The sequence below is a fragment of the Apteryx mantelli genome, chromosome 38, assembly GCF_036417845.1.
Source record: "Apteryx mantelli isolate bAptMan1 chromosome 38, bAptMan1.hap1, whole genome shotgun sequence".
NCBI lineage: Eukaryota > Metazoa > Chordata > Aves > Apterygiformes > Apterygidae > Apteryx > Apteryx mantelli.
Genome location: NC_090015.1, coordinates 280,425 through 306,069, shown reverse-complemented (window position 1 = coordinate 306,069; position 25,645 = coordinate 280,425). Strand labels below are relative to the sequence as shown.

At 66.6% G+C, this 25,645-nt stretch overlaps 5 protein-coding genes across 6 annotated transcripts; 4 read left to right on the top strand and 1 right to left on the bottom strand.

Moving 5' to 3' along the window:
- Positions 1–200: 200 nt before the first annotated feature.
- Positions 201–3,601, bottom strand: LOC136995120 (microfibril-associated glycoprotein 4-like). The gene is given in 7 exon segments (XM_067314875.1): positions 201–405; positions 407–492; positions 1,444–1,626; positions 2,331–2,427; positions 2,519–2,560; positions 2,562–2,680; positions 3,520–3,601. Coding segments are annotated over 7 exon segments (771 nt in total). The 3' UTR covers positions 201–243.
- A 4,444-nt stretch (positions 3,602–8,045) lies between these two features.
- SRRM2 (serine/arginine repetitive matrix 2) lies at positions 8,046–14,291 on the top strand. The gene is given in 11 exon segments (XM_067314938.1): positions 8,046–8,119; positions 12,179–12,438; positions 12,526–12,633; positions 12,727–12,883; positions 12,885–12,910; positions 12,998–13,075; positions 13,195–13,257; positions 13,379–13,411; positions 13,518–13,568; positions 13,686–13,778; positions 14,159–14,291. Coding segments are annotated over 10 exon segments (927 nt in total). The 5' UTR covers positions 8,046–8,119; positions 12,179–12,199; the 3' UTR covers positions 14,238–14,291.
- A 56-nt stretch (positions 14,292–14,347) lies between these two features.
- Positions 14,348–16,726, top strand: LOC136995119 (serine/arginine repetitive matrix protein 2-like; the record flags this gene model as incomplete). The annotated part of the gene is made up of 1 exon (XM_067314874.1): positions 14,348–16,726. A coding segment is annotated over one exon (2,379 nt), but the record flags the coding sequence as incomplete, so codon positions are not given.
- A 15-nt stretch (positions 16,727–16,741) lies between these two features.
- On the top strand, positions 16,742–24,047 carry LOC136995137 (calphotin-like). 2 transcript variants are annotated; one of them, XM_067314901.1, is made up of 3 exons: positions 16,742–18,085; positions 18,143–19,509; positions 21,249–24,047. In XM_067314901.1, the coding sequence occupies exons 1-3, from the start codon at positions 17,450–17,452 to the stop codon at positions 23,662–23,664; spliced, it is 4,419 nt and encodes a 1,472-aa protein (XP_067171002.1). In that variant the 5' UTR covers positions 16,742–17,449; the 3' UTR covers positions 23,665–24,047. The 2 variants fall into 2 exon arrangements, with proteins under 2 accessions (XP_067171002.1, XP_067171001.1); XM_067314900.1 differs by having other exon boundaries at positions 16,742–19,509.
- LOC136995118 (uncharacterized) lies at positions 16,766–17,236 on the top strand. Its single transcript, XM_067314873.1, has one exon. The coding sequence runs from the start codon at positions 16,766–16,768 to the stop codon at positions 17,234–17,236; it is 471 nt and encodes a 156-aa protein (XP_067170974.1).
- Positions 24,048–25,645: the final 1,598 nt, after the last annotated feature.

Genomic DNA, 25,645 nt, shown 5'->3' with positions numbered 1-25,645 from the left:
TCCCGGACGCCTGGGCCCCCTCCAATGCTGTGTGTGGGGGGGGGGTGTTTCCCAACCCATCTCCCCCCCCCATTAATCCCCCCCCCCCCCGGGTGCTGGTCGCCCCCAGGGAGCTTCGCGGGCGGCTCGTACGCGGTTGTGCACGGCGCCGCTCTGCCGGCGGCCGGGGGGGGTTTATTGCAAGCGGGGGGGGGGGGGGGCGAAGTGGGGGGGGGGGGGGCGAGGGGGGGTCCCGCGGCGGCCTCAGAGGCGGCGGATCTTCATCTCGCTCTTCTTCAGCGAGTAGTTGAAGCCCTTCCAGGCGGCCCAGTTGAGGCCGTTGGCGTAGGAGAGGTGGGCGCCGCCCAGGTAGAAGCCGTTGAGGTTGGAGAAGTGGCAGCTCTTGAACCACCAGGCGCCCGAGGAAGAGGGCGGCGCAGTTCTGCACGTACAGGTCCTGGTCGCGGTCGAAGGTGGAGAACTTCTGCCCGTTGTGGTAGCTCAGCGAGTCGCCTGCGGGAAGCGGGGCGGGTGCGATGGGGTGTGGGGGGGCGGTTGGGAAACCCGCGTGGGGGGGGGGGGGTGTGGGCCGTACTGGGTTGACCTACTGTCCCAAATTGGGGGTAGGGTTGACGTGTTGGCTCCAAGGCCGGGGTTGACCTGTTGCCTTCCCCGACATAATGGGCAATGGTTTGGGCTGGGGGGTCCCGGATGGGGCGTGGGTCAGACTGCGGGGGGGGGGGGGGTGTCACACATCGACAGTGTGTCAAGCGGGGGGGGGAGGGTCCCTAATAACGTCCCTCACCCCATGCTCGGTTGACCAGCTGTCCCCCACTTGGGTTGACTAGTTGTCCCCCACCTAGGGGCCCAGTTTACTCCCAGGGTAAAGATTGACCTGTCGCCCCCTCCCGCATGGGAGCAAGTTGACCACAATTCTCGTGTTGAGCATTCTCCCAAGAACCACGTTGACCTGTTCTCCCCAGGGGCAGGGTTGACCGGTTGCCCCTAGAGGATATGTTGTACAGCTACTGGGGAGGCAGGTTGACCAGTTCAATAACCGTGTTGACCTCCCAGGGGGAGGGGTTTGACCGGTTGCCCCTAGAGGAGACGTACTCCCACCCAAGGGACCAGGTTGACCTATTGTACCCAAGGGCGGGTTTACCTGTTCTGCCGAAGAGGATGGGTGGACCTGTTGTCCCTATTGCATGCATTGTCCCCTTGACCGGGGACCAGGTGGCCTTGGTCCCCAGGGGATTCCCCGGGGGGGGTTGACCTATTGCCCCCACCAGGGGCTGATGTTGCCGCCCACCTGGGTTGACCTGTTGTCACCCACCTAGGTTGACCTGTTGCCTCCTACCTGGGCTGACCCCCCACTGTCCCCCCACCCAGGGGACCATGTCACCCCGTTGTCCCCATCCCCATCTCTGTGTCCTCCTGCCCCGTGTCGCCCCGTGTCACCCTCACCGGCGCCGCCGTCCACGAAGCCCCCCACGTGCAGGGTGTAGCCGTCCTCCTCGGCGCTGATGGCGTGGGGCGAGAGGGCGAAGGTGCCGTAGGTGGCGGCGGCCGTGTTGTTCTCGAAGTCCTCGAGCTCCACGCGCAGCTCGTAGCGCCCTTGCAGCGTCAGCAGGTGCAGGTGCTGCAGGCCTGGGGGGGGGGGGCGGCCGGGGGTCGGTGTGGGGCCGGCTGGGGGGGGCGCGGGGGACGCGGGGGCATGGGGGACATGGAGGATGTGGAGAACATGCAGGAACATGAGGGACATGAAGGAACATGGGGGATATGGAGGGACATGGGGGACTTGGGGGGACATGGAGGGACATGGGGGATATGGAGGGACATGGGGGACTTGGGGGGACATGGAGAACATGGAGGAACATGGGGCACATGGAGAATATGGAGGAACATGGAAAACATGGAGGAACATGGAAGAACATGGAAGGACATGGAAAGACATGAAAGGACATGGAAAACATTGAAGAACATGGAAGAACATGGAGAACATGAAGGAACATGGAGAACATGGAAGAACATGGAGGACATGGAGAATATAGAAGAGCATGGAGCACATGGAGGACATGGAAGAACATGAAAAAACATGGAAGAACATGGAAGGACATGAAAGAACATGGAAGAACATGAAAGAACATGGAGAACATGAAGAATGTGGAAAAACATGGAAGAACGTGAAAAGACATGGAAGAAGATGGAGGACATAGAGAACATGGAGAACATGGAAGAACATGGAAGGACATGGAGAACATAAAGAACATGGAAGAGCATGGAAAGACATGGAAGGACATGGAAGAACACAGAGGACGCGGCGGGACACGCCGGCCCAGACGGCCCCGTACCCAGCCAGTACTCGCCGTCGGCCCGCCCGAAGCCGAAGCGATAGTCGTTCCAGCCGCGGAAGAAGCTGACGGAGCCGTTGAAGCGCTTCTGGAAGACCTTGGATGGGGAACGGAGACGCGTTGGGGGAGCTGCCCGGACGCCTGGGCCCCGGGGGCGAGCTCGGGGGGGGGGACGGGGGGGTCGGTACCGTCCAGACGTGGCCCTGGGTGCTCATGTCGCAGTAGACTGGGCACGGGCAGCCCGGGCCCCCCCGGGTAGATGAGGTAGACGCCGTCGGCCTCGGCGCCCCGGTCGTAGACGTCCTGGCAGTCGCGGGGCGCCCGCGCCGCCTCGCACGGTGCCCCCGGCACTGGGGGGGGGGGGGAGGTTGGGGGGGGGGGCGTGAGGACCCCCCCCCCCCATCGCCGGCAGGGTGGAGGGGGGGGGGGGAACACGCATCGCCCCGTGTGTCCTCGTGTGTCCTTGTGCACCCTCATGCGTCCTCGTGTGTCCTCGTGCATGTTTGAGTGTCCTCGTGTGCCCTCGTGCATCCTCGTGTGTCCTCGTGCGTCCTCATGCGTCCTTGTGCACCCTCGTGCACGCTCGTGTGTCCTCGTGCATGTTTGTGTGTCCTCGTGCGTCCCCGTGCATCCTCGTGTGTCCTCGTGCACCCTCGTGTGTCCTTGTGCATCCTCGTGCGTCCTCATGCATCCCCGTGTGTCCTCGTGCACCCTCGTGCATACTTGTGTGTCCTCGTGCACCCTCATGTGTCCTCATGCGTCCCCGTGCATCCTCGTGTGTCCTCGTGCATCCTCATGCGTCCTCATGCACGCTTGTGCATCCTCGTGCATGCTCATGTGTCCTCATGCACCCTCGTGCGCCCTCGTGCACACTCGTGTGTCCTCATGCGTCCTCATGCATGTTTGAGTGTCCTCGTGCACCCTCGTGTGCCCTCGTGCACGCTTGTGCATCCTCGTGCATGCTCATGTGTCCTTGTGCACCCTCGTGCGCCCTCGTGAGTCCTTGTGCGCCCTCGCGTGTCCTCGTGCACCCTCACGCGTCCTCGTGCACCCTTGTGCATGCTCATGCGTCCTCATGCACCCTTGTGCGTCCTCGTGCATGTTTGTGTGTCCTGGTGCACCCTCATGCGCCCTTGTGAGTCCTTGTGCGCCCTCGCGTGTCCTCGTGCACCCTCACGCGTCCTCATACATGCTCGTGTGTCCTCGTACGCCCTCACGCGTCCTCGTGCACCCTCTTGCAAGCTCGCGTATCCTCCTGCATCCTCGTGCATGCTCATGTGTCCTCGTGCACCCTCGTGCACCCTCGTGCGTCCTCGTGCATCCGCATGTGTCCTCGTGCGTCCTCGTGCACCCTCGTGTGTCCTCGTGCACCCTCTTGCAAGCTCGCGTATCCTTGTGCATCCTCGTGCATGCTCATGCGTCCTCGTGCACCCTCGTGCGTCCTCGTGTGCCCATGTGTGTCCTCGTGCACCCTCGTGCATGCTTGTGTGTCCTCGTGCATCTTCATGCACCCTTGTGCATGCTTGTGTGACCTCCTGTGTCCTCGTGCGCCTTCGTGCAGCCTCATCTGTCCTCGTGCACCCTCATATACCCTCGTGTGTCCCCGTGCACCCTCGTGTGTCCCCGTGCGTCCCCATGCACCCTCATGTGTCCTCCTGCATCCTCGTGCACCCTCCGGCATGCTCGTGCGCCCTCGTGCATCCCCATGTCCCCTCCTCGTGCATCCCCATGTCCCCGTGCATCCCCCATGTCCCTGTGTATCCTCGTGTCCCCCCCCGTGTCCCTGTGCACCCTCATGTCCCTTCCCTGTGTGTCCCATCCCCATGTCCCCATGCCTCCGTGTGTCCCATCCCCGTGTCCCCCCCGTCCCCATGTGTCCCTGTGTCCCCTCCCTGTGCATCCCTGTGCATCCCCATGTCCCCATGTTCCCCCGTGTCCCTGTGTGTCCCCATGTCCCGTCCCCGTGTCCCCCCATGTCCCCTGCGCATCCCCGTGTGCCCATGCCCCCCCCACGTCCCCCCGGCGTCCCCGTGCGTCCCCATGTCCCCCCCCCTCCCCGGTGTCCCCGTGTCCCCCCCGCGCTCACCCTGGGGGCCGATGGGCTGCGCGACCCCCCCCCGGCGCCCGGCTCAGCGTCACCAGCGCCAGCAGCAGCAGCAGCGATGACGGTGACGACGACGACGACGGCGCCCGCGGGACACGGTCCGGCCCTGGGTGGGGACACGGGGACGGATGCAGCACGGATCCCCGTGCGAGGGGGTCCCAGTTCCTGTGCGAGGGGTCTCAGCTCCGTCCCCGTCCCCGTGCGAGGGCTCCTGTCCCCGTCCCCATCCCCATGCGAGGGACACGGATCCCTGTGCGAGGGGGTCCTGGCTCTGTCCCTGTCCCCGTGCGAGGGTCATGGATCCCCATGCGAGGGACACGGATCCCATGCAAGGGGTCCTGGCTCCGTCCCCGTCCCCATGCGAGGGGTCCTGGCTCCGTCCTGTGTGAGGGGTCCCATCCCTGTCCCCGTCCCCGTGCGAAGGGTCCCATCCCTGTCCCCATCCCCGTGCGAGGGACACGGATCCCTGTGCAAGGGGTCCCGGCTCCATCCCCGTCCCCGTGCGAGGGGTCCCAGCTCCGTCCCCGTCCCCGTGCGAGGGACACGGATCCCCCGTGCGAGGGGTCCCATCCCCATCCCCGTCCCCGTGTGAGGGGTCCCAGCTCCGTCCCGTGTGAGGGACATGGATCCCCGTGCAAGGGGGGTCCCGTCCCTGTCCCCATCCCCGTGCAAGGGACACGGATCCCCATGCGGGGGTCCCGGCTCCGTCCCCGTTCCTGTCCCCGTGCGAGGGGTCCCATCCCCGTCCCCATCCCTGTGTGAGGGGTCCCAGCTCCGTCCCGTGCGAGGGGACACGGATCCCCGTGCGAGGGGTCCCGTCCCCGTCCCCGTCCCCGTGCGAGGGGGTCCCAGTCCCCGTGCAAGGGGGGTCCCGTCCCTGTCCCCAGCCCCGTGCGAGGGACACGGATCCCCGTGCGAGGGGTCCCGTCCCCGTGCGAGGGATCCTGGCTCCGTCCCCGTCCCCGTGCGAGGGGGTCCCAGTTCCCGTGTGAGGGGTCCTGTCCCCATCCCCATCCCCATGCGAGGGACACGGTCCTTGTGCGAGGGACACGGATCCCCGTGCGAGGGGTCCTGGCTCCGTCCCTGTCCCCGTGCAAGGGGTCCTGTCCCCGTCCCCCATCTCCGTCCCCGTGCGAGGGGTCCCGTCCCCGTCCCCGTCCTTGTGCGAGGGCTCCCGGGGCGGCCGTACCTCCATGGCGCTCGCACGGCTCCTCGCACGCCGCCTCCGCCGGCCCCTCGCGCGGCCCCCCCGGCCGCCCCCCCCTTCCTCCTCCTCCTCCTCCTCCTCCTCCTCCCACGGCGGCGGGATGGGACGGGACAGGGCGGGACGGGACGGGGGCTGGCACGCGTGCGAGGGGCCGTGGGGGGGGGCCCCCCCCCGTGCCCGTGCGAGGCGTTCGCACGGACGAGGCGGGGTGCACACGCGTGTGCGAGTGTGCGAGGGGGATGCACACGCGTGTGTGAGCATGCAAAGGGGCTGCACACACGTGTGCAAGCGTGCGAGGGGGATGCACATGCGTGTTTGAGCCTGTGAGGGGGATGCACACACGTGCGAGGGGGTTGCACACGCATGTGTGAGCCTGCGAGGGAGATGCACACGTGTGTGAGCGTGCGAGGGGGTTGCACACGCGTGTTTGAGCCTGCGAGGGAGACGCACACACACGTGCGAGCGTGCGAGGGGGATGCACACGCATGTGTGAGCATAAAAAGGAGCTGCACGCATGCACGCGAGCCTGCGAGGGGGGTGCACACGCGTGTGCAAGCCTGCGAGGGGGATGCACACGCTCGTGTGAGCATGCGAAGGGGCTGCATACGCATGCGTGAGCGTGCGAGGGGGGGTGCACACGCGTGTTTGAGCCTGCAAGAGAGATGCACACACGTGTGCAAGCCTGCGAGGGGGGGGTGCACACGCGTGCAAGGGGGTTGCACACGCATGTGTGAGCCTGCGAGGGAGATGTACACGTGTGTGAGCATGTGAGGGAGATGCACACGCGTGTGCAAGCATGCAAGGGGGGTGCACACGCGTGTTTGAGCCTGCAAAGGAGATGCACACGTGTGTGAGCGTGCAAGGGGGGTGCACACATGCGTGTCCTAGCGTGTGCGGGGGTTGCACACGCGTGTGCGAGCGTGCGAGGGGTTCGCCCGCGTGCGTGCGAGCCGCCGGCGCCCCGGGCTTGGCGCGGACGCCGTGTTGCCGCTCGGCGCCGCCACAACAACGCGGGGGCGGCCGGGGGGGGGGGGAGGGCGCCGTCTGGGGCCGCCCGGACGCCTGGGCCCCTTGGCCGCGGCCCCAGCTGGGGGGGGGGGAACTGCCCGGACGCCTGGGCCCCATTAACCCCCCGTCACCGGGCGCCTTCGTTAGCTCGGGCCGTTAATGAGCTCAGGGTTGGGGGGGGGGGGGAAAGGCCTCCACTCTGCACTTCTGGGGGGGGAGGAAATGGGGCTGAAATCTGCTCTTTTGGGGCAAAAATGGGCTGAAATCTGCCTTTTGGGGGGGGGAACAGTCTCAGTTCTGCCCTTTTGGGGCAAAACTGGCCTCAACTCTGCTCTTTTGGGGGCCCAAATCACCTTAAATTTGCCCTTTGGGGGCAAAAAAAGGATTTAAATCTGCCCTGTTTTTTTGGGGGGGGGGGCAGGAACGGCCTCAACTCTGCTGTTTTTTTGGGGAAAACATCACCTTAAATCTGCCCGTTTGGGGGCAAAAAAGGCCTGAAATCTGCTCCTTTTGGGGAAAAAAAGACTTAAATCTGCCCTTTTTGGGGAGGGGGCAAAATGGCCTGAAAGCTGCCCTTTCGGGGGGCAAAACCCGGCTCAATTCTGCCCTTTTGGGGCAAAACCGGACCTAACTCTGCTCCTTTGGGGGCAAAACCAGCCTTAATCTGCCTTCTGAGGGGCAAAAAGAGCTTTAAGTCTCCCTTTTTGGGGCTAAAAACAGCCTTAACGGGCCATCGCCAGCGCGGACGCCTGGGCCCCCTGGGAGAGGGGAGGGGGGGACCGGGGTCCCGACGCCTGGGCCCCCGGGGGGAGAAGCGACTCTGATTGGCTGGAAGAGGCGCCCAGACGCTGGCGAGCGGCCAGCGCCGGGCACACGTGACGCTGATTGGCTGGCCGCCCGGGATGGGCGGCGCTGATTGGCTGGCGGCAGAGCGAGGACCTGGGCGATGCCCATTGGCCGGCGCGAGACGGTCGCCGCACCTGCGCAGACGGGGGAAGGAGGGGGTGGGGGTGGGGGGAAGGGAGCCCGCCGCCGTCCCAGCGTGCCTCGCGCCGCCCCGCACAAGATGGCGGGTGCCGCGAGGCACGCCGGGAGCTGTAGTCCTTCTCCGCCTCCCTCTGCCTGCGAGCAGGCGCCGCGCGGACTCCCACTCCCGGCGCACCCTGCGCGCGGGCCGCCGGCCGGCCACCACAAGATGGCGGCGGCGCGCGGGGGCCGCTGGGATTTGTAGTCCAGCGCTTCGCAACCTTCCAGCGGCCGCGCGGTGTGGCGGCACTTCATTTCCCGGCGGCCCTCCCTTCGAGCGCTGACGTCAGCAGCGGCGGGGCGGGGAGGGGCCGGAAGGGAAGGCCGCGAGAGTAGGCGGGGGCGCGTGGCGTCGCCTCGCGTCTTTTCGTCGGGGTCTCGCGGCCGCAGCAGCCTCGAGCGCGGGGGAGGGTCCCCGCGCGGCGCGAGCGGAGCCGCCGGCTGGTGAGAGCAGGGAAGGGGATACACGGGGACACGTCGCGGGTGGGGGGGGGGGGCCCGCGCGCCGCGGGCGACCGTTGGCCGGGGGGTGGGGGAGGGGCGGGGCGCGCGGCGCGGCCGTTGGCCCGCGCGGGGGGAGGGGCGCGGGAAGGGCCGTGCGGAGCGGCCGTTGGGGTGGGGGGAGGGGCGCGGGGGGCAGTTTTGAGGGGAAAAAAGGGTTTTGGGGGTTGGGGTGCTTTTGTGAGGGGAAGTGACTGCGCGGGGGGGGGTTGGGAGTAGTGAGGGGGAATGAGGTGCGGGGGGGGGGTTGGGAGGAATTTTGAGGGGAAAAAAACGCTGGTTCCAGAGTTTTAGGGTGCTTTTGTGAGGTGAAAGTAGGTGCGTGGAGGGATTGGGGAGAGTTTTCTGGGGGGGGGAAGTTTTTTGGAGGGGTTTGGGGTGCAGTTGTGAGGGAAAAGTGGGTTCGTGGAGGGAGTTGGGGCAGTTGAGAGAAAAACTAGGAAGTTACGAGGGAAACAAGGCTTTCGGGGGGGTTGGGCTGCAGTTGTGAGCAGAAAATGGATGCGTGGAGGGGGATGGGGCGAGTTTAGAGGGGGAAAAAAAGGCTTTCAGAGGAGTTTGGGGTTTAGCTGTGAGGTGCAGGTGGGTGTGTAGGGGGAGTTGGGAAGAGTTGAGAGGCGACGTAGGAAGTTTTGAGGGGAAAAAAATGTTTGGAGGATTTTCGGATGCTTTTGTGAGGAGAAAAGGGTGCATGGAGGGGTTGGGGAGAGTTTTGAGGGGGAAAAAGGGTTTTCAGAGGGTTTTAGGGTGCTTTGTGAGGGGAAAGTGGGTGCGTTGGAGGGGTTGGGGGAGTTGAGAGAGAATTTTGAGGGAAAATATTTTTTCGGGGAGGGTTGGAGGGGCTTTTGTGAGAGGAAAGTGGGTGCGGGGGGGGTTGGGGGCAGTTGAGAGGAAAACTAGGGAGTTTTGAGGGAAAAACAAAGCTTTCAGTGGGGTTTGGGGTGCAGTTTTGAGGAGAAAGTGGGTGCATGGGAGGAGTTTTGAGGGGAAGTGAGGTGCGGGGGGGATTTGGGAGTTTTGAGGGGAAAAAGGTGGCTTGAGGGGTTTGGGGTGCTTTTGTGAGGGAAAGGTGGAGTTGGGGAGAGTTTTGAGGGAAAAAAAGGGTTTTCAGCGGGGTTTGGGGTGTAGTTGTGAGGGAAAAGTGGGTGTGTGGAGAGATTGAGAGAGGAATAGGGAGTTTTGAGGGGAAAAAAAGGTTTTCAGGGGTGTTTGGTGTGCTTTTGTGAGGAGAAAAGAGGTGCGGGGGGGGGTTGGGAATTTTAAGGAAAAAACTGGTTTCAGGGATTTAGGGTGCTTTTGTGAGGGAGTTTGGGAGAGTTTTGAAGGGAAAAAAGGTTTTCAGAAGGGTTTGGGGTGCAGTTGTGAGGTGAAAGTGGGGGTGCAGAGGGGGTTGGGGGGAGTTTTGAGGGGAAAAAGGTGGTTCCAGGGGTTTGGGGTGCTTTTTGTGAGGGGAAAGTGAATGCGTGGGGAAGTTGGCAGTTGAGAGGAAAACTAGGGAGTTTTGAGGGAAAAACAAGGCTTTCGAGGGAGGGTGGGCTGCAATTGTGAGCAGAAAATGGGTGCGTGGAGGGATTGGGGGAGTTTTGAGAGAAATAAAGTTTTTCAGAGGAGTTTGGGGTGCAGTTGCGAGGAAAAAATGTGTGTGTGGTGGGGTTGAGAGGGAAGTAGGGAGTTTTGAGAGGAAAAAAGGTTTTCCGGGGTGTTTGGGGTGCTTTTATGAGGAGAAGGTGGTGTGTGTGGAGGGGTTGGGGAGAGTTTTGAGGGGAAATAAGGTGTGGGGGGGATTTGGGGAGAGTTTTGAGGGGGGGAAAAAAGGCTTTCAGAGGAGTTTGGGGTGTAGTTGTGAGGGAAAAGTGGGTGTGTGAAGGGCCTGGGGGGAGTTTTGAGGGGGAAAAAAGGTTTTCAGATGGGTTTGGGGTGTAGTTGCAAGGGGAAAGTGTGTGTGAAGAAGTTGGGGAGTGTTTTGAGGGGGAAAAAGCTTTCAGGGAGTTTTGGGGTGCTTTTTGAGGGAAAAGTGGTGTGCGTGGAGGGGGTGGGGGGAGTTTTGGAAAAAAAGTTTTCAGAGGAGTTTGGGGTGCAGTTGTGAAGGGAAAATGGGAGCGTGGAAGGGCTTGGGAGTTTTGAGAAAAAAAGGGGTTTCAGAGAGTTTAGGATGCTTTTATGAGGAGAAAGGGGGTGCACGAAGGGGTTTGGGGGGAGTTGGGAGGGGAATGAGGGGAGTTGGGGAGAGTTTTGAGAGAAGAAAGATTTTTCAGCGGAGTTTGGGGTGCAGCTGTGAGGGGAAAGCAGGTGTGTGGAGGGGTTGGGGTAGTTTTGAGGGAAAAAGGTTTTCAGAGGGGTTTGGAGTGGAGTTTTGAGCGGAAATGAGGTGCAGGGGAGATTTAGGGTGATTTTTGAGGAAAAAGAAGGTTTTCAGAGAGCTTTGGAGTGCACTTGTGAGAGGAAAAGGAGTACATGGGGGGATTTGGGGAGAGTTGAGGGGAAAAACATGGTTATAGGTGTTTGGGGTGCAGTTGTGAGGGGAAAGTGGGTGCGTAGACGGGTTTAGGGGAAGTTGAGAGGAGCGGAGGGAATTTTGAGGAGAAAAAAGGTTTCAGAGGGAGGTTTGGGGGTGTCATGAGGCTAAATGGGGTGTGTGGAAGGTTGGGGAAGAGTTTCAAGGGGGAAAAAAGGTGGTTTGAGTGGTTTGGGGTGTAGTTGTGAGGGGAAGGTGGGTGTGTGGAGGGGTTTGGGAAAGTTGTGAGGGGAAAAAGTATGTTCAAAGAGTTTTGGGGTGCTTTACGAGAGGAAAGCGGGTGCTTTGGAGGGTTTAGGAGCAGTGGAGGGGAGAACGAGAGGAGCTGTGGGAAATTTTGAGAGAAAATGTTTTTGGAGAGTTTTGGAGTGCTTTGTGAGGGAAAAGTGGTTGTGTGGAGGGGTTTGGAGAGAGTTTTGAGGGGAAAAGAAGGTTTTCAGAGGGATTTGGGGTGCAGTTGTGAGAGGAAAGCGAGCGCATGGAGGGTTTTGGGAGAGTTTTGAGAGGAAAAAGGTGTTTTTAGAGGATTTTGGGGTGCTTTTGTGAGGGGAAAGTGGGTGCATGAAAGGCTTTAGGAGCAGCTGAGGGGAAAGCGAGAGGAGCTCTAGGAAGTTTTGAGAGAAAAGAATGTTTTTGGAGAATTTTGGGATACTTTTGTGAGGGAAAAGTGGTTGTGTGGAGGGGTTTGGGGAGAGTTTTGAGAGAGTTTTGAAGGGAAAAGAAGGCTTTCAGAGAGGGGTTTGGGGTGCAGTTGTGAGAGGAAAGCGAGCGCATGGAGGGTTTTGGGAGAGTTTTGAGGGGAAAAAAGTGTTTTCAGAGAATTTGGGGTGCTTTTGTGAGGGGAAAGTGGGTGCGTTGGAGGCTTTAGGAGCAGTTGAGGGGGGAACGAGAGGAGCTATGGGAAGTTTTGAGGGAAAACTGTTTTTGGAGAGTTTTGGGGTGCTTTTGTGAGGGAAAAGTGGTTGTGTGGAAGGGTTTGGGGAGAGTTTTGAGGGGAAAAGAAGGTTTTCAGAGGGTTTGGGGGTGCTTTTGTGAGGGAAAAGTGGGTGTGCAGAGGGCACTGGGGAGAGTTTTGAGAGGAAAAGGTTTTCAGAGGGGTTTGGGGTGCAGCTGTGAGGGAAAAAACCTCTGCGGAGAACCAGTTTTGAAGTGAAACAGTGTCAATAAAGAAGCCCCGGTGCGGTTTTAAGGAAAAAAACAAGCGCACGGGGAAAAGCTTGAGGGGAAAAAAAGAAAAAAAAATAAAAACAGGTTTTAGTTTTTGAGGAAACTTTGGCCGGAAGCTCCAAGGAAAGAGGCAGCCCGGGGTGGTGGTGGCGGGGGGGGGGGGGGTGTCGGGGCCACCCACGGGGGTGACAAGATTTGGGGCAGCAAGGGGGAGGCACAGTGAGGTGGGGGGTGTCGTGGGGGGTGTTGTGGGGGGGGGTGGGCCCGGCCGCCGGGGGTCCCTGACGGCAGGGCCTCCCCCCCCCCCACCACCACCGCAGGCCTTGGCAGCCTCCGTCGCCATGTACAATGGGATAGGGCTGCCGACGCCCCGGGGGAGCGGCACCAACGGCTACGTGCAGCGCAACCTCTCGGCCCTGCGCCACAAGAAGGAGCGGGCGGACTACAAGTCGGAGGAGGACCTGCGCAAGCTGGAGTCGAGCCTGGTGAAGAAACCCAACCAGGACATCCTGGACCACGAGCGCAAGCGCAAGGTGGAGCTGAAATGCCTCGAGCTCTCCGAGCTCATGGAGGAGCAAGGGTAAGCCGCCCGGATGCCTGGGTCCCCCTCCCCCCCCCGGCGTCCCCGTCCCCCAGCGCCCCTCACGCCGTCGGCGTCGCCTCGCAGGTACGCCGAGGGCGAGATCCAGGAGAAAGTGGCCACTTTCCGCCTGATGCTGCTGGAGAAGGACATAGCGCCGGGCAAGGAGGGCGAGCAGCCCGAGCACAAGCCCGCGTGAGTAAAGAGGGGGGTCGCCCCCCTCATCCCCCCCACCCCCCAATCCCACCCCCCACACCCCTAACGCCCCTCCCCCCCCATCCCGCGCAGGGTGACGGAGACCCACCAGCTGGCCGAGGCCAACGAGAAGAAGAACGAGCGCCTGCGGGCCGCCTTCGGCATCAGCGAGAGCTACGTGGACGGCAGCTCCTTCGACCCCAACCGGCGGGCCAAGGAGGCTCCCGCCGCCCCCGCCGCCGCCCCCCCGGCCCCCCGACCCGCCCAAGGCCTTCAGGTAGGGCGCCGTGGGGCGCGTGGGGGGCGCGTGGGTGTGGGGGGGGGGACCCGGGCGGCTCTGCTGAGCCCTCTCGCTCTTCCCCAGCCTCGCGCGCGAGTCGAGCAGCTCCAGATCGCCGTCGCCCAAGCAAAAGAAAAAGAAAAAGAAGAAAGACAGAGGAAGGTGGGTAGCGCCCGGACGCCTGGGCCCCTTCTGCCCGGATGCCTGGGCCCTCCCCCCCTGTGGGGAGCAGGAGCAGCCTGGATTGGGGCTAAATCGCCCGGTTTTGGTCACGCCCGCAGGTCGGAGAGCCGCTCGCCCTCGCGGCGTGAGCGGAAGAAGAGCTCCAAGAAGAAGAAGCACAGGTAAATGGCTGCCGCCGTGGGGAGGGGGGGGGAAATGTGGGGCAGCCGCCGCTGTGGGGGGGGAAATGTGGGGCAGCCCCACACTGACCCCCCCCCCCAACTGCTCCTTCCCTTCCTGCAGGTCTGAATCGGAGTCCAAGAAGCGGAAGCACCGGTAAGGGGGGGAGCGGATATGTGGGGCAGTGGGGGGGGGGGATGCGTGGGGCAGCCGCGTGTGGGGCAGCCTCGCTCACGGCCTTCCTCTCTCCCCCCCCCCCCAGGTCTCCGAGCCCCAAGAGCAAACACAAGTCCAAAGAGAAGAAGCGCAAGAGGTGAGCGGGGGCTCAGCGCCCCGGCAGGATGCGGCCCCCCACCCCCAACAGGCTCCGCCCCCCAGGCTCCGCCCATCCCCCAAGTCGCCCCCCAACTCACCCCCTCTCTCTCCCCAGATCCACCAGCGAGTCGACGTCGCAGAAGAGCCGCCGCGAGCGCTCTTCCTCGCCCGCCGCCTCCTCCTCCTCCTCCGGCTCCTCCCGCAGCAGGTGAGTGGGGCGCCCCACACCGCGCACACCCCCCCCCCCCCCCCCGAAAAAACCGCCCCCGCCCGCCCCCCCCGGCCTCACCCCCGTCCCCCGCAGGTCCCGCAGCGCCACGGCCCCGAAGGCCCCGCCCCAGCCCCAGCGCAGCGAGACCCCCCCGCAGCAGAGAGCCGAGAGCGGCCCCAAGGCGCCTCCCGAGAAGGAGCCGGCGCCGGCCCCGGCCCCGGCACCGCCGCCGGGCCCTGCCGCCGGCAGCGACGAGCCGGAGGTGAGCCCGGACGCCGGGGGTCCGCGGGGGCGAGGGGGGGGCCCCCCCCTTCAGCACCTACCCGTCACCTCACGCCGTGCCCCCCCTCCCCCGTCCCCTTTCCCCACCCCCGCAGAAACAACCGGAGCCCCGAACCCGCTCGCCGTCGCCCCCGGCCACCGAGCGCCCGGAGCCCGAACCGGAGCCGCCCGTGACGCCCGCCGCGGCGGCGGCAACGGCGGCGGCGCCGCCATCGCCTGCCGAGGCCTCCTCGCCCCGCGCCGCCTCCCCCGCCGGCCCGGTGCTGCCGCCGCAGGGCCCCCCCGCGGCCTCCCCGCCGCCCGCCGAGGCCGCCTCGCCCCCCGCCGCCGCCGCCCGCCGCTCCCGCTCCGCCTCGGACAGCGGCGCCCGCTCTTCCTCCTCCTCCCCCTCGCCGCCGCCCCCGAAACCTGCCCCGGGCGGGCAGGAACAGCCGACCAAGGCGGCGGCGGCGGCGACAACACCGCGCCGCGACCGCTCCAGCTCATCTCCGGAGCCGCCGCCGCTGCCGCGTCCCGCCAAAGCGGCCGCCAAGCCGACATCCTCGGCCCGCCGCTCCGCCAGCCCGGCCAAGTCGTCGAGGGCGCGGGGGGGCGGCAAGCGCTCGCGCTCCTCCCGCTCCCGCAGCCCCCCGGCGGGGCGCCGGGCCCGCTCCTCCCGTTCCCGCAGCCCCGCCCGGCGCCGTTCCCGCAGCCCCGCCCGGCGCCGCTCCCGCAGCCCCGCCCGGCGCAGCGCCTGGTCCCGCTCCCGCACCCCGCAGCGCCGGGGCCGCTCCCGCTCCCGCACCCCGCTGTGGCGCCCCCAGTCGCGCAGCCCCCAGCGCTGGGGGGGCCGCTCGCCTTCCCGCAGCCCCGCCCGCTGGGGCAAATCCCGGACGCCGCCCGCCCGCCGCGCCCGTTCCCGCACCCCCCAGCGCTGGGCTCGCTCCCGTTCCCGCTCGCCCCGGAGCCGGGCTTGGCGCTGGGGTCGTTCCCGCAGCCCCGCCCGGCGCCGCTCCCGTTCCCGCAGCCCCGCCCGGCGCCGTTCCCGCAGCACCGCCCGCCGCCGCTCCCGCACCCCCCGGCGCCGTTCCCGCTCCCGCACCCCCCGGCGCCGGGGCCGCTCCGGCTCCTCGCCCGCCCGCCGCTCCCGCTCCCTCTCCTCCCCGGACCGGCGGCGGCGGGCGTGGGGGGCGGGACGCCGCAGCCGCTCCGACTCCTCCGCCGACGGCAGGGGCCGCCGGGGGGCGGGGCGCCGCAGCCGCTCCGCCTCCTCGCCCCGCCCCAAGAAGAAGGCACGGGCCTCGCCCCGGCGCAGCCGCTCCCGCACGCCGGCGGCTCGCCGCCGCCGCCGCCGCAGCTCCACCGCCTCGCCCGCCGCCAAGAGGCGGAGCTCCCGCTCGCCGGCGCCCCGCCGCGCCCGCCGCTCCCGCTCGCCGCCCGAGCGCCGCGCCAAGTCGCGCAGCCCGCCCGCCCGCCGCAGCCGCTCCCGCTCCGCCTCGCCACCCGCCGCTGCCGCCTCGCCGCGCCGCTCCCCGCCCGCCGCCGAGACCACCCCGGCGGCCGAGACCCCTGCCGAAGCCGCCCCGCCGCCGCCCCCCGCCCGCCCCAAGTGGGTGCCCATCGGCATGGCGCAGCCGGATCCGCCGCCCGGCGTGAAAGCGGCGCCCGGCGCCGAGGCGAACGCGGCGACGACGCCCGGCGGCCCCAAGTGGGTGCCCATCGCCCCGGCGCAGCCGGAAACGCCGCCGCAGCCGGGCGCCTCGAAAGCGGCGGACGCGAAAGCGGGAACGCCGTCGCAGAGCGCCTCGAAAACGACACCTGCGGCGGAGGCGAAAGCGGGAACCCCGTCGCAGCAGAGCTTTTCCAAATCGACACCCGCTGCGGAGGCGAGAGCGGGAAGCGCCTCGCAGCAGAGCCTGTCGAAATCGACACCCGTTGCCGAGGTGAAATCGGCAACACCGTCGCACCAGAGCTTCCCGAAGGGGATGTCTGTTGATGCAAGACTGATAGCGCTGTCACAGCAGAGCTTCTCAAAGCCGATGCCTGTTGTTGATGCGCGGTTGGCAGCAGTGTCACAGCAGAGCCTCCCAAAGGCGATGCCTGTTGTTGATGCAAGGCTGATAGCGCTGTCACAGCAGAGCCTCCCAAAGGCGATGCCTGTTGTTGATGCGAGGTTGGCAACAACGTCACAGCAGAGCCTCCCGAAGGCAATGCCTGTTGTTGATGCGAGGTTGGCAACAGCGTCACAGCAGAGCCTCCCGAAGGCAATGCCTGTTGTTGATGCGAGGTTGGCAGCGCTGTCACAGCAGAGCCTCCCGAAGGCAATGCCTGTTGTTAACTTGAAATCAGCAACACCGTCACAGCAGAGCCTCCCAAAGGCGATGCCTGTTGTTGAGCCTAGATTGGCAACACCGTCACAGCCGAGTCTGCCAAAAGCAATGCCCGTTGTCGAGGTGAAATCGCCAACACCGTCACAGCAGAGCCTCCCAAAGGCAATGCCTGTTGTTGAGCCTAGATTGGCAACACCGTCACAGCCGAGTCTGCCAAAAGCCATGCCTGTTGTTGATGCAAGATTGGCAACACCATCACAGCAGAACCTCCCGAAGGCAATGCCTGTTGTTGAGCCTAGATTGGCAACACCGTCACAGCAGAGCCTCCAAAGGCGATGCCTGTTGTCGAGGTGAAATCCGCCAACACCGTCCCAGCCGAGTCTGCCGAAAGCAATGCCTGTTGTTGAGGTGAAATCGCCAACACCATCACAGCAGAACCTCCCAAAGGCGATGCCTGTTGTTGAGGTGAAACCAGCAACACCATCACAGCAGAACCTCCCAAAGGCGATGCCTGTTGTTGAGGTGAAACCGGCAACACCATCACAGCAGAGCCTCCCAAAGGCGATGCCTGTTGTTGAGGTGAAACCGGCAACACCGTCAGAGCAGAATCTCCCAAAGGCGATGCCTGTTGTTGAAGTGAAACCAGCAACACCATCGCCGCAGAGCCTGCCGAAAGCAATGCCTGTTGTTGAGGTGAAACCGGCAGCACCGTCACAGCAGAACCTCCCAAAGGCGATGCCAGTTGTTGAGACGAAATCGCCAACACCGTCACAGCCGAGTCTGCCAAAGGCGATGCCTGTTGTTGAGGCAAAATCACCAACACCGTCACAGCAGAGCCTCCCCAAAGGCAATGCCTGTTGTTGAGCCTAGATTGGCAACACCATCACAGCCTAGTCTGCCCAAAGCAATGCCTGTTGTTGAGCCTAGATTGGCAACACCATCCCAGCCGAGTCTGCCTAAAGCGATGCCTGTTGTTGACTTGAAATCGGCAACACCGTCGCAGCAGAGCCTCCCAAAGGCAATGCCTGTTGTTGAGGTGAAATTGGGAGCCCCGTCACAGCAGAACTCCCAAAGGCGATGCCTGTTGTTGAGGTGAAATCACCAACACCGTCACAGCCGAGTCTGCCCAAAGCAATGCCTGTTGTTGAGCCTAGATTGGCAACACCATCACAGCCGAGCCTGCCAAAGGCGATGCCTGTTGTTGAGCCTAGATTGGCAACACTGTCACAGCAGAACCTCCCAAAGGCGATGCCTGTTGTTGAGGTGAAATCAGCAACACCATCACAGCAAAACCTCCCAAAGGCAATGCCTGTTGTCGAGGTGAAATCACCAACACCGTCCCAGCCGAGTCTGCCGAAAGCAATGCCTGTTGTCGAGGTAAAATCGCCAACACCGTCACAGCAGAGCCTCCCAAAGGCGATGCCTGTTGTTGAGCCTAGATTGGCAACACCATCACAGCAGAGCCTCCCAAAGGCAATGCCTGTTGTTGAGGTGAAATCAGCAACACCATCACAGCAGAACCTCCCAAAGGCAATGCCTGTTGTCGAGGTGAAATCACCAACACCGTCACAGCCAAGTCCACCAAAGGCGATGCCTGTTGAGGTAAAATCGGCAACACCGTCACAGCAGAATCTCCCAAAGGCGATGCCTGTTGAGGCGAAACCGGCAACACCGTCACAGCCGAGTCTGCCAAAAGCAATGCCTGTTGTTGATGTGAAATCAGCAACACCATCACAGCAGAGTCTGCCCAAAGCAATGCCTGTTGTTGAGCCTAGATTGGCAACACTGTCACAGCAGACCCTCCCAAAAGCGATGCCTGTTGTTGGGCCTAGATTGGCAACACCGTCACAGCAGAGCCTGCCAAAGGCGATGCCTGTTGTTGATGCAAGATTGGCAACACTGTCACAGCCGAGTCTGCCCAAAGCAATGCCTGTTGTTGAGCCTAGATTGGCAACACCGTCACAGCCGAACCTCCCAAAGGCAATGCCTGTTGTCGAGGTGAAACCAGCAACATCGTCACAGCAGAGTCTGCCGAAAGCGATGCCTGTTGTTGAGATGAAATCACCAACACCGTTACAGCAGAACCTCCCAAAAGCGATGCCTGTTGTCGAGGTGAAACCAGCAACACCATCACAGCAGAGCCTCCCAAAGGCGATGCCTGTTGTTGAGCCTAGATTGGCAACACCGTCACAGCAGAGCATCCCAGTGGCAATGCCGGTTGCTGAGGTGAAAGCGGCAACACCGTCCCAGCAGAACCTGCCGAAAGCGACGCCTGTTGCTGAGGTGAAACCAGGAACCCCGTCGCAGCAGAGCCCCTCGAAACCAACGCCCGTCGTCGAGGTGAAGTCGGGAAGCCCCCTGCCCCAGAGCCCCTCGAAACCAACCCCCGCCACGACGGCACAGGCGGCCGCTCCGCCGTGCCAGAGCCTCTCCAAACCGGCCCCTGTTGCAGTGACAAAGGCACCGCCACCGCCGCCTGTCGTGACACCGTCGCCTGCCGCCGCGGTGCCGCCTGTCATCGAGACGAAAGTGGAGCCGCCTGCCGTCCCCACGCCGCCCGGCTCCCCCGGCCCTGCGCAACAGCCGCGCCACTCCTGCTCTCCGGAAGAGGCACAGGCGGAGGCCGCCGAGCCGCCGCGCCTGAGCCGGGCCCCGGAGCCGCCCGCCGGCGCCTGTCCCACCGAAGAGCCCGGAGCGGCCCAGCCTTCGGCCTCGCCGGCCCGTGGGCGCTCCCGCTCGCCCCCTGTGCTGGAGAAGATGGCGCCGGAGACGGGCGGCCTGCGTGATGCCGCGGCGCCTGAGAAGCCCCGCTCATCCTCGTCCTCCTCCTCTTCCTCTTCGTCATCGTCATCGTCCTCCTCCTCCTCCTCGTCCAGCCCCCCGGAAGCTGCCAAGATGGAGCCCGCGGCCGCCCCCGAGGGTCCTGCTGCCGCTGCCGCCACCGCTGCCGCCGTCCAGCCGCCCCGCGCGCCCAAGGAGAAGCGGAGCTCTTCGTCCTCGTCCTCCTCCTCCTCATCATCATCCTCTTCCTCCTCCTCCTCCTCCTCCTCGGATTCGGACTCCAGCTCCAGCTCCTCCGAGTCGGGGCCCCCCTCGCCGGCCGCCCCGGCCCCCGAAGGCGACGCGGCGCAGAGAGAGTGAGGTTCCTGCCCCCCCCGCGGGCCCTTGCGCCCCCCCGTCCCCATCCCTGTCCCCCCCCCCGTCCCGCCTGGGGTGGCGTCACCCCACGGCGTCACCCCACGGCGTCACCCCCTGGGGCCCCCCACGCCCCCTCTGGGTTCCCCCGGGTTGGCGTCACCCCCCTGTGCCACCCCCTCGGGCACCCCGGGGTGGCGTCACCCCATGGCGTCACCCCCCACGGCCCCCCGCACCATCCCCTTTGTCACCCCAGGGTGGTGTTACCCCCCAGCGTCACCCCCTCGGTCACCCTGGGATGTTGTCACCCCCCCGGGTCCCCCCCGTGCCACCTCCTCTGTCCCCCCCAGGGCGGTGTTGCCCCACAGCGTCACCCCGTGCCACCCCCTTGGTCACCCCAGGGCGTTGTCACCCCATGGTGTCACCTGTCCTGGGTCTCCTGTGCTGCCCCCTTGGTCACCCTGGGGTGTTGTCACCCCATGGCATCACCCCCCGGGTACCCCCTGCGCCACCCATTCGGTCACATCGGGGTGGTGTCACCCCATGGTGTCACCATGTCCCCTGTGCCACCGCCTCTGTCACCCCAGGGTGTTGTCAGCCCATGGCGTCACCCCTCAGGTACCCCCGTGCCCCCTGCTCCGTCCCCCCAGGGTGTTGTCACCCCACGTGGTCCCCTCGGGGTGTCGTCCTCCCTTGGGGTCACCCCAGGGCCGTCACCCTGCCGGGGCTGCGCTCCTGCCTTGCCGTCACCCGCTGCGGGACTGTGACGCTGTTGTGTGTCCCCTAGGGCGTCACCCCTGGGGTACCCCGTCCCCCCGTGACCCCGCGTCCCCTGGGGCTGTCACCCCCCGGAGCACCACGTTCCCTGGGTTATTGTCCCCTGTGGGTGTCACCCCCTGGCATCCCACGTCCCCTGGGTTGTGCCCCCCCCCCCCCCAGGTGTCACCCCCTGGCACCCCACGTCCCCTGGGGCACTGTGTCACCCCCTGCCCCCCGTTCCCTGCGGATGTCATCCCCAGTGCGTCCTGTCCCCTGGGTCATCGTCCCCTGGGGGTGTCACCCTGTGGCACCCCATGTCCCCCGGGGTTGTCACCCCCGGCGTGCAACGTCTCCTGGGTCCCCCCTCCGCCCCCTGCAGTGTCACCCCCCCCGCCCCACGTCCCCTGCGGGTGTCACCCCCTGGGGTGTCCTGTCTCTTGGGTCATCGTCCCCCCCCCGGGGTGTCACCCCCCCTGCCCCACGACCCCTGCGAGTGTCACCCCCTGGGGTGTCCTGTCCCTTGGGTCATCGTCACCCCCCGGGGTGTCACCCCCTGGTGCCCCACGTCCCCTGGGGCACCGGGTCACCCCCTGCCCCACGTCCCCTGCAGGTGTCACCCCCTGGGGTGTCCTGTCCCTTGGGTCATCGTCACCCCCCCTGGGGTGTCACCCCCCCCGGCCCCACATCCCCTGGGGGTGTCACTGCCCAGGGCGCCATGTCCGCTGGGTCACGTCTTCCCCTGCGGGTGCCACCCCCTGCCCCACGTCCCCTGCGGGGTGTCACCCCCTGGTGTGCCCTGTCCCCTGGGTCCCCCCCCGGGGTGCCACCCCCTGCCCCACGTCCCCTGCGGGTGTCACCCCCTGGCACCCCAAGTCCCCTGGGTCATGTCCCCCCCCGGGGCGCCACCCCCTGCCCCACGTCCCCAGGGTCCCCCCCGCGTGTCCCCCCCCCCCCCCGCTGACGCCGCTCGCTGTCCCCGCAGGCCCGGCAGCCCGGCGCCGCCTGCGCAGGCCCGCGAGGGTCGCGCCCTGGCCGTGACGCGCCGCAAGCGCCGCTCCCGCAGCTCCAGCTCCAGCTCCAGCAGCTCCTCGTCCTCCTCCTCCTCCTCGTCCTCGTCCTCGTCCTCGTCCTCCTCCTCCAGCTCCTCGTCGTCCTCCTCCTCCTCCTCCTCCTCCAGCTCCTCGTCGTCCTCCTCCTCCTCCTCCTCCAGCTCCTCCTCCTCCTCGGCGGCCCCTGGCCCCAAGGCAGCCGCCCGGAAGGCCTCGCCCCAGCGCACACGGTACACGGAGCCTTCGGCCCCCGCGCCGGGCTCCCCCTCGCCGCGCACCGGCGTCGGCGGCTCCCCCCAGCCCCGCACCGGCGTCGGCGGGACGCCCCGGACGCCGGGGCCCCCGGCTCCCTGCGCCGCGGGGGAGGAGGAGGTGGCAGCAGAGGGCACCGCCGCCGCCACCACCGTCCCGGCTGTCGCTCCGGGCTCCCCGGCGCCTCCCGGGACACCTGGGCCCTCTCCTTCGGTTCCCGGGGCGGGCGCCTCTCCCCGGACACCTGGGCCCTGCTCCGAGGTGGGTGGGGGGGATCCTGTTCCCGTTCCCACGGCGGCGGTGGCGGCTCCGGTTCCCTCGGAAGCGGGGGGTGGCGGGTCCCCTCTGCCGGCGCCTGAGGCCTCGGCTCCCCCCACGGATGGGGAGCCCTCCCGGACGCCTGGGCCCTCGGCTCCCGAAACGGGCGGGGAGACCCCGGCAGCGGCGGCGGAAGAGGGTGGGGGCGCAGCAGGGTCCCCCCCGGCGGCTCCCGCTGCCACCACCGCCGCTCCCGCCCCCTCCCAGACACCCGGCGTCACGCCGGCTCCCGGCTCTTCCCAAACGCCCGGCGTCACGGCGGCTCCCCGAGCTCCCGGAGCCGCCACCGCCGCCGTCGGAGCCGCCCGGACTCCCGGGCCCTCCCCGACAGCGGCTGCCACCACCGCCACCACCGCCGCCGCCGCTCCCCGAACTCCCGGCACCGCTAGCGTCCCCCGGACACCGGGCTCCCTGCTCTCGCTGACGCCGGGCAGGGGGGCGGCGGTAGCGGGCGGGGCGTTACCCCGCACCCCCGGCTCCCTGCTCTCGTTGACACCCGGGCGGGTGGTGCGAGCGTCACCCCGCACGCCCGGCTCCCTGCTCTCGTTGACGCCGGGCCGAGGCCTCGGCGCTTCCCCCCGTCTGCCCGGCGGCCCCTTCCCGCTGCTGCGGGGCGGCGCGGGGGGCGGCGGCGGCGCCTTCGCCCGGACGCCTGGGTCCCCTTTCCTCGCCTCGCCCGCCCGCGCCGTGGGCAGTGCCAGCGCCTTCGCCCGCACGCCCAGCTCCCCTTTCCTCGCGACGCCGGGCCGGGGAGGAAGCGGAAGCGGAGGCGGAAGCGCTTTCCCCGCCGGACGCCTGGGTCCCTGTATCCATCGGCTCCAGGGTAACATGGCCATGGGGTGCCCCGGACGCCTGGGCTCCTGCATCCACCGGCTGCAGGGCAGCGTGGGGCTGGGGTGCCCCGGACGCCTGGGCTCCTGCATCCACCGGCTCCAGGGGAACGTGGCCGTGGGTTGCTCCGGTCGCTTGGGTTCCTGTTACCACCGGCTCCAGGGAAGCATGGGCACCGGCGGCTCCCGCTCGCCCTTTGCCGTGACCCCCGCCATGGCGGCGGCGGCCAACACCTCCCGCCTCGCCGCCGCCAACAACATGGCCGCCGGCGCCTCCCAGTACGCCAACAACATGGCCGCCGGCGCCTCCCAGTACGCCAACAACATGGCCGCCGGCGCTACCCAGTATGGCAACAACATGGCCGCCGGCGCCTCCCAGTACGCCAACAACATGGCCGCCGGCGCTTCCCAGTACGGCAACAACATGGCCGCCGCCGCCTCCCAGTACGCCGCCAACAACATGGCCGCCGCCGCCTCCCAGTACGCCGCCGCCTCCCAGTACGGCGCCCAGTACGGCACCGCCGCCGCCTCCCAGTACGGCGCCGCCGCCTCCCAGTACGGCCTGGCGTCGGGCGCCGGCGCCGCTTCCCAGTACGGCGGCGCCCAAATGGCCGCCGGGCAGTACGGGGCGGCGGCGGGCGCCTCCCAGTACGGCGCCGGCGCCTCCCAGTACGCCGCCGGCGCTTCCCAGTACGCCGCCGACGCCTCCCAGTACGGCCTGGCCTCGGGGGCCGCCGACGCCTCCCAGTACGGCGCCCAGTACGGCGCCCAGTACGGCGCCGCCGCCTCCCAGTACGGAGCCCAGTACGGCGCCGACGGCTCCCAGTACGGCGCCCAATATGGCGCCTGGGGCGACGCCTCCCAGGACGCCTGGGCCTCGGCGGCCGCCGCCGCCCCCGCCGCTGCCACCGGCGTCAGCTGGGGCAACTGGGTGACGCCGACGCCCTGAGCGGGGGGGGGGGACGGGGACGGGGGACGCCTGGGCCTTCTTCCCGGCCTCCCTCCTCCTCCTCCTCTTCCTCCTGCTGCCGCTGCTCCTCCCTGGCAGGTCCCGCCGCCCCCCCTTCCGGAGCGACGTTTCCCCCCCCTCCCCTCCGTGGGGCCGCGATGGCCGCCGGCACCGCCGCAGGTGAGCAGCGCCTCCCCCCCTTCCTCCCGCCGGCGGATGGACGGACGGACGGACGGGCTCGGGGAGGCGGGAGGCGGCCCCGCGGCGCTGGCCGTGGGGCGGTTGTGCGGTCGCCGCGGGGCAGGAGTTGGCCTTTGTTGGGGGGTGGTTTCGCGGCTGCCATGGGGCGGGTGATGTGTCGGTCGGGGGTGGTTGAATGGTCACCGTGGGGCGGGTGTTGGGGGGGGGGTTGAGTGGGGGCCGTGGGGCAGACGGTGCCTCAGTTCGGGGTGGTTTCGTGGTCACCGTGGGGCAGGAGTTGGGGGGCAGTTGAGCAGGGACCGTGGGGCAGACAGTGCCTCGGTTCGGGGTGGTTTCATGGCTGCCATGGGGCAGGTGTTGTGGGGCAGTTGAGTGGGGGCCATGGGGCAGGAATTGCCCTGGTTGGGGGTGGTTTCGTGGCCGCTGTGGGGCAGGTTTTGGGGGCCGGTTGAGCGGGGGCCGTGGGGCAGACGGTGCCTCGGTTCGGGGTGGTTTTGCGGCTGCCGTGGGGTGGGTGTTGGGGGGCAGTTGAGCGGGGGCCGTGGGGCAGACGGTGCCTTGGTTCGGGGTGGTTTCGCGGTCACCGTGGGGCAGGAGTTGGGGGGTGGTCGAGCACTCGCTGTGGGGCGGGAGTTGCGTTGGTTGGGGGCGAACGAGCGGCCGCCGTGGGGCAGACGCTGGGGGGCAGCTCACGGCCATGGGGCAGACACGTTTGCTTGGGGGCAGATCTGTGGGGCGGGTGTTGTGTTGGGTGGGGCGGTTTTGCAGTTGCCGTGGGGCAGACGCTGGGGGGCAGTTGAGCAGTTGCCGTGGGGCAGGTGTGGGGCAGATCAGTAGGGGCCGTGGGGCAGGCGTTGGGGGGCAGTTGAGCGGGGGCCCTGGGGCAGCTGTCACGGTGGTTGGGGGGCAGCTGTGGGGCAGATCAGTGGGGGCCGTGGGGCAGGCGTTGGGCGGTTTCGCAGCTGCCGTGGGGCAAGCGCGTGGGCTGGGGGGGGCAGTTGGCTGGGGGCCGTGGGGCAGGCGAGTGTGGGGTCTGCCGTGGGGCGGCTCCGGGTGTGTTGGGGGGCCGCCGTGGGGCAGGCCGGGGGCAATCAGTGGGGCGCGTGGGGGCTGTGGGCATTAGAGGGAGTGGGGGGACCCAGGGGGGGCACGTTGGGGGTCGCCCCACTGGGGTGGGGCAGCTGGGGGGCTGGCTGTGGGGTGTAGGTGTGGGGCTGTGGGGGGTAGCTGTGGGGCTGTTAGTGTAGGTGTGGGGCTGGCAGTGGGGCTGTGGGGTGTTTGGGGTTGTGGGGCTGGCTATAGGGTGTAGGTGTGGGGCTGTGGGGTGTAGGTACAGGGCCGGCAGTGGGGTTGGGGGGTGTTTGGGGCTGTGGGGTTGTCTGGGGTGTAGCTGTGGGGCTGCCTGTGGAGCGTAGGTGTGGGCATGTGGGGCTGTGGGGTGTAAGCATGGGGTGTAGATATGGGGCTGGCAGTGGGCTGTAGCTGTGGGGTTGGGTGTAGCTGTGGGGCTGGGGGGTGTAGGTGCAGTGCTGGCTGTGGGGCTGCAGGTGTAGGTGTGGGGTGTAGGTGTGGGGCTGGCTGTGGGGTGTAGTTATGGGGTTGGGTGTAGCTGCATGGCTGGATGCTGGGGGTAGGTGGGCTGTGGGGTGTAGCTGTGGGGCTGGCTGCGGGTTGTAGGTGGGGCTGTGGGGTGTAGGTGTGGGACTGGCAGTGTTGCTGTGGGTGTAGCTGTGGGGCTGGTTGTGGGGTGTAGCTGTATAGCCAGATGCGGGGTATAGGC

What these genes read in the sequence shown, in the direction of transcription:
- LOC136995118 (XM_067314873.1), top strand. Translation starts at nt 16,766, where the DNA reads ATGCCTGTTGTTGAGGTGAAATCGCCAACACCATCACAGCAGAACCTC.
- LOC136995137 (XM_067314900.1), top strand. Translation starts at nt 17,450, where the DNA reads ATGCCTGTTGTTGAGGTGAAATCACCAACACCGTCACAGCCGAGTCTG. An exon ending in GGCGACGCGGCGCAGAGAGA is followed by an intron (nt 19,510 to 21,248) that starts GTGAGGTTCCTG and finishes CTGTCCCCGCAG; the next exon opens with GCCCGGCAGCCCGGCGCCGC.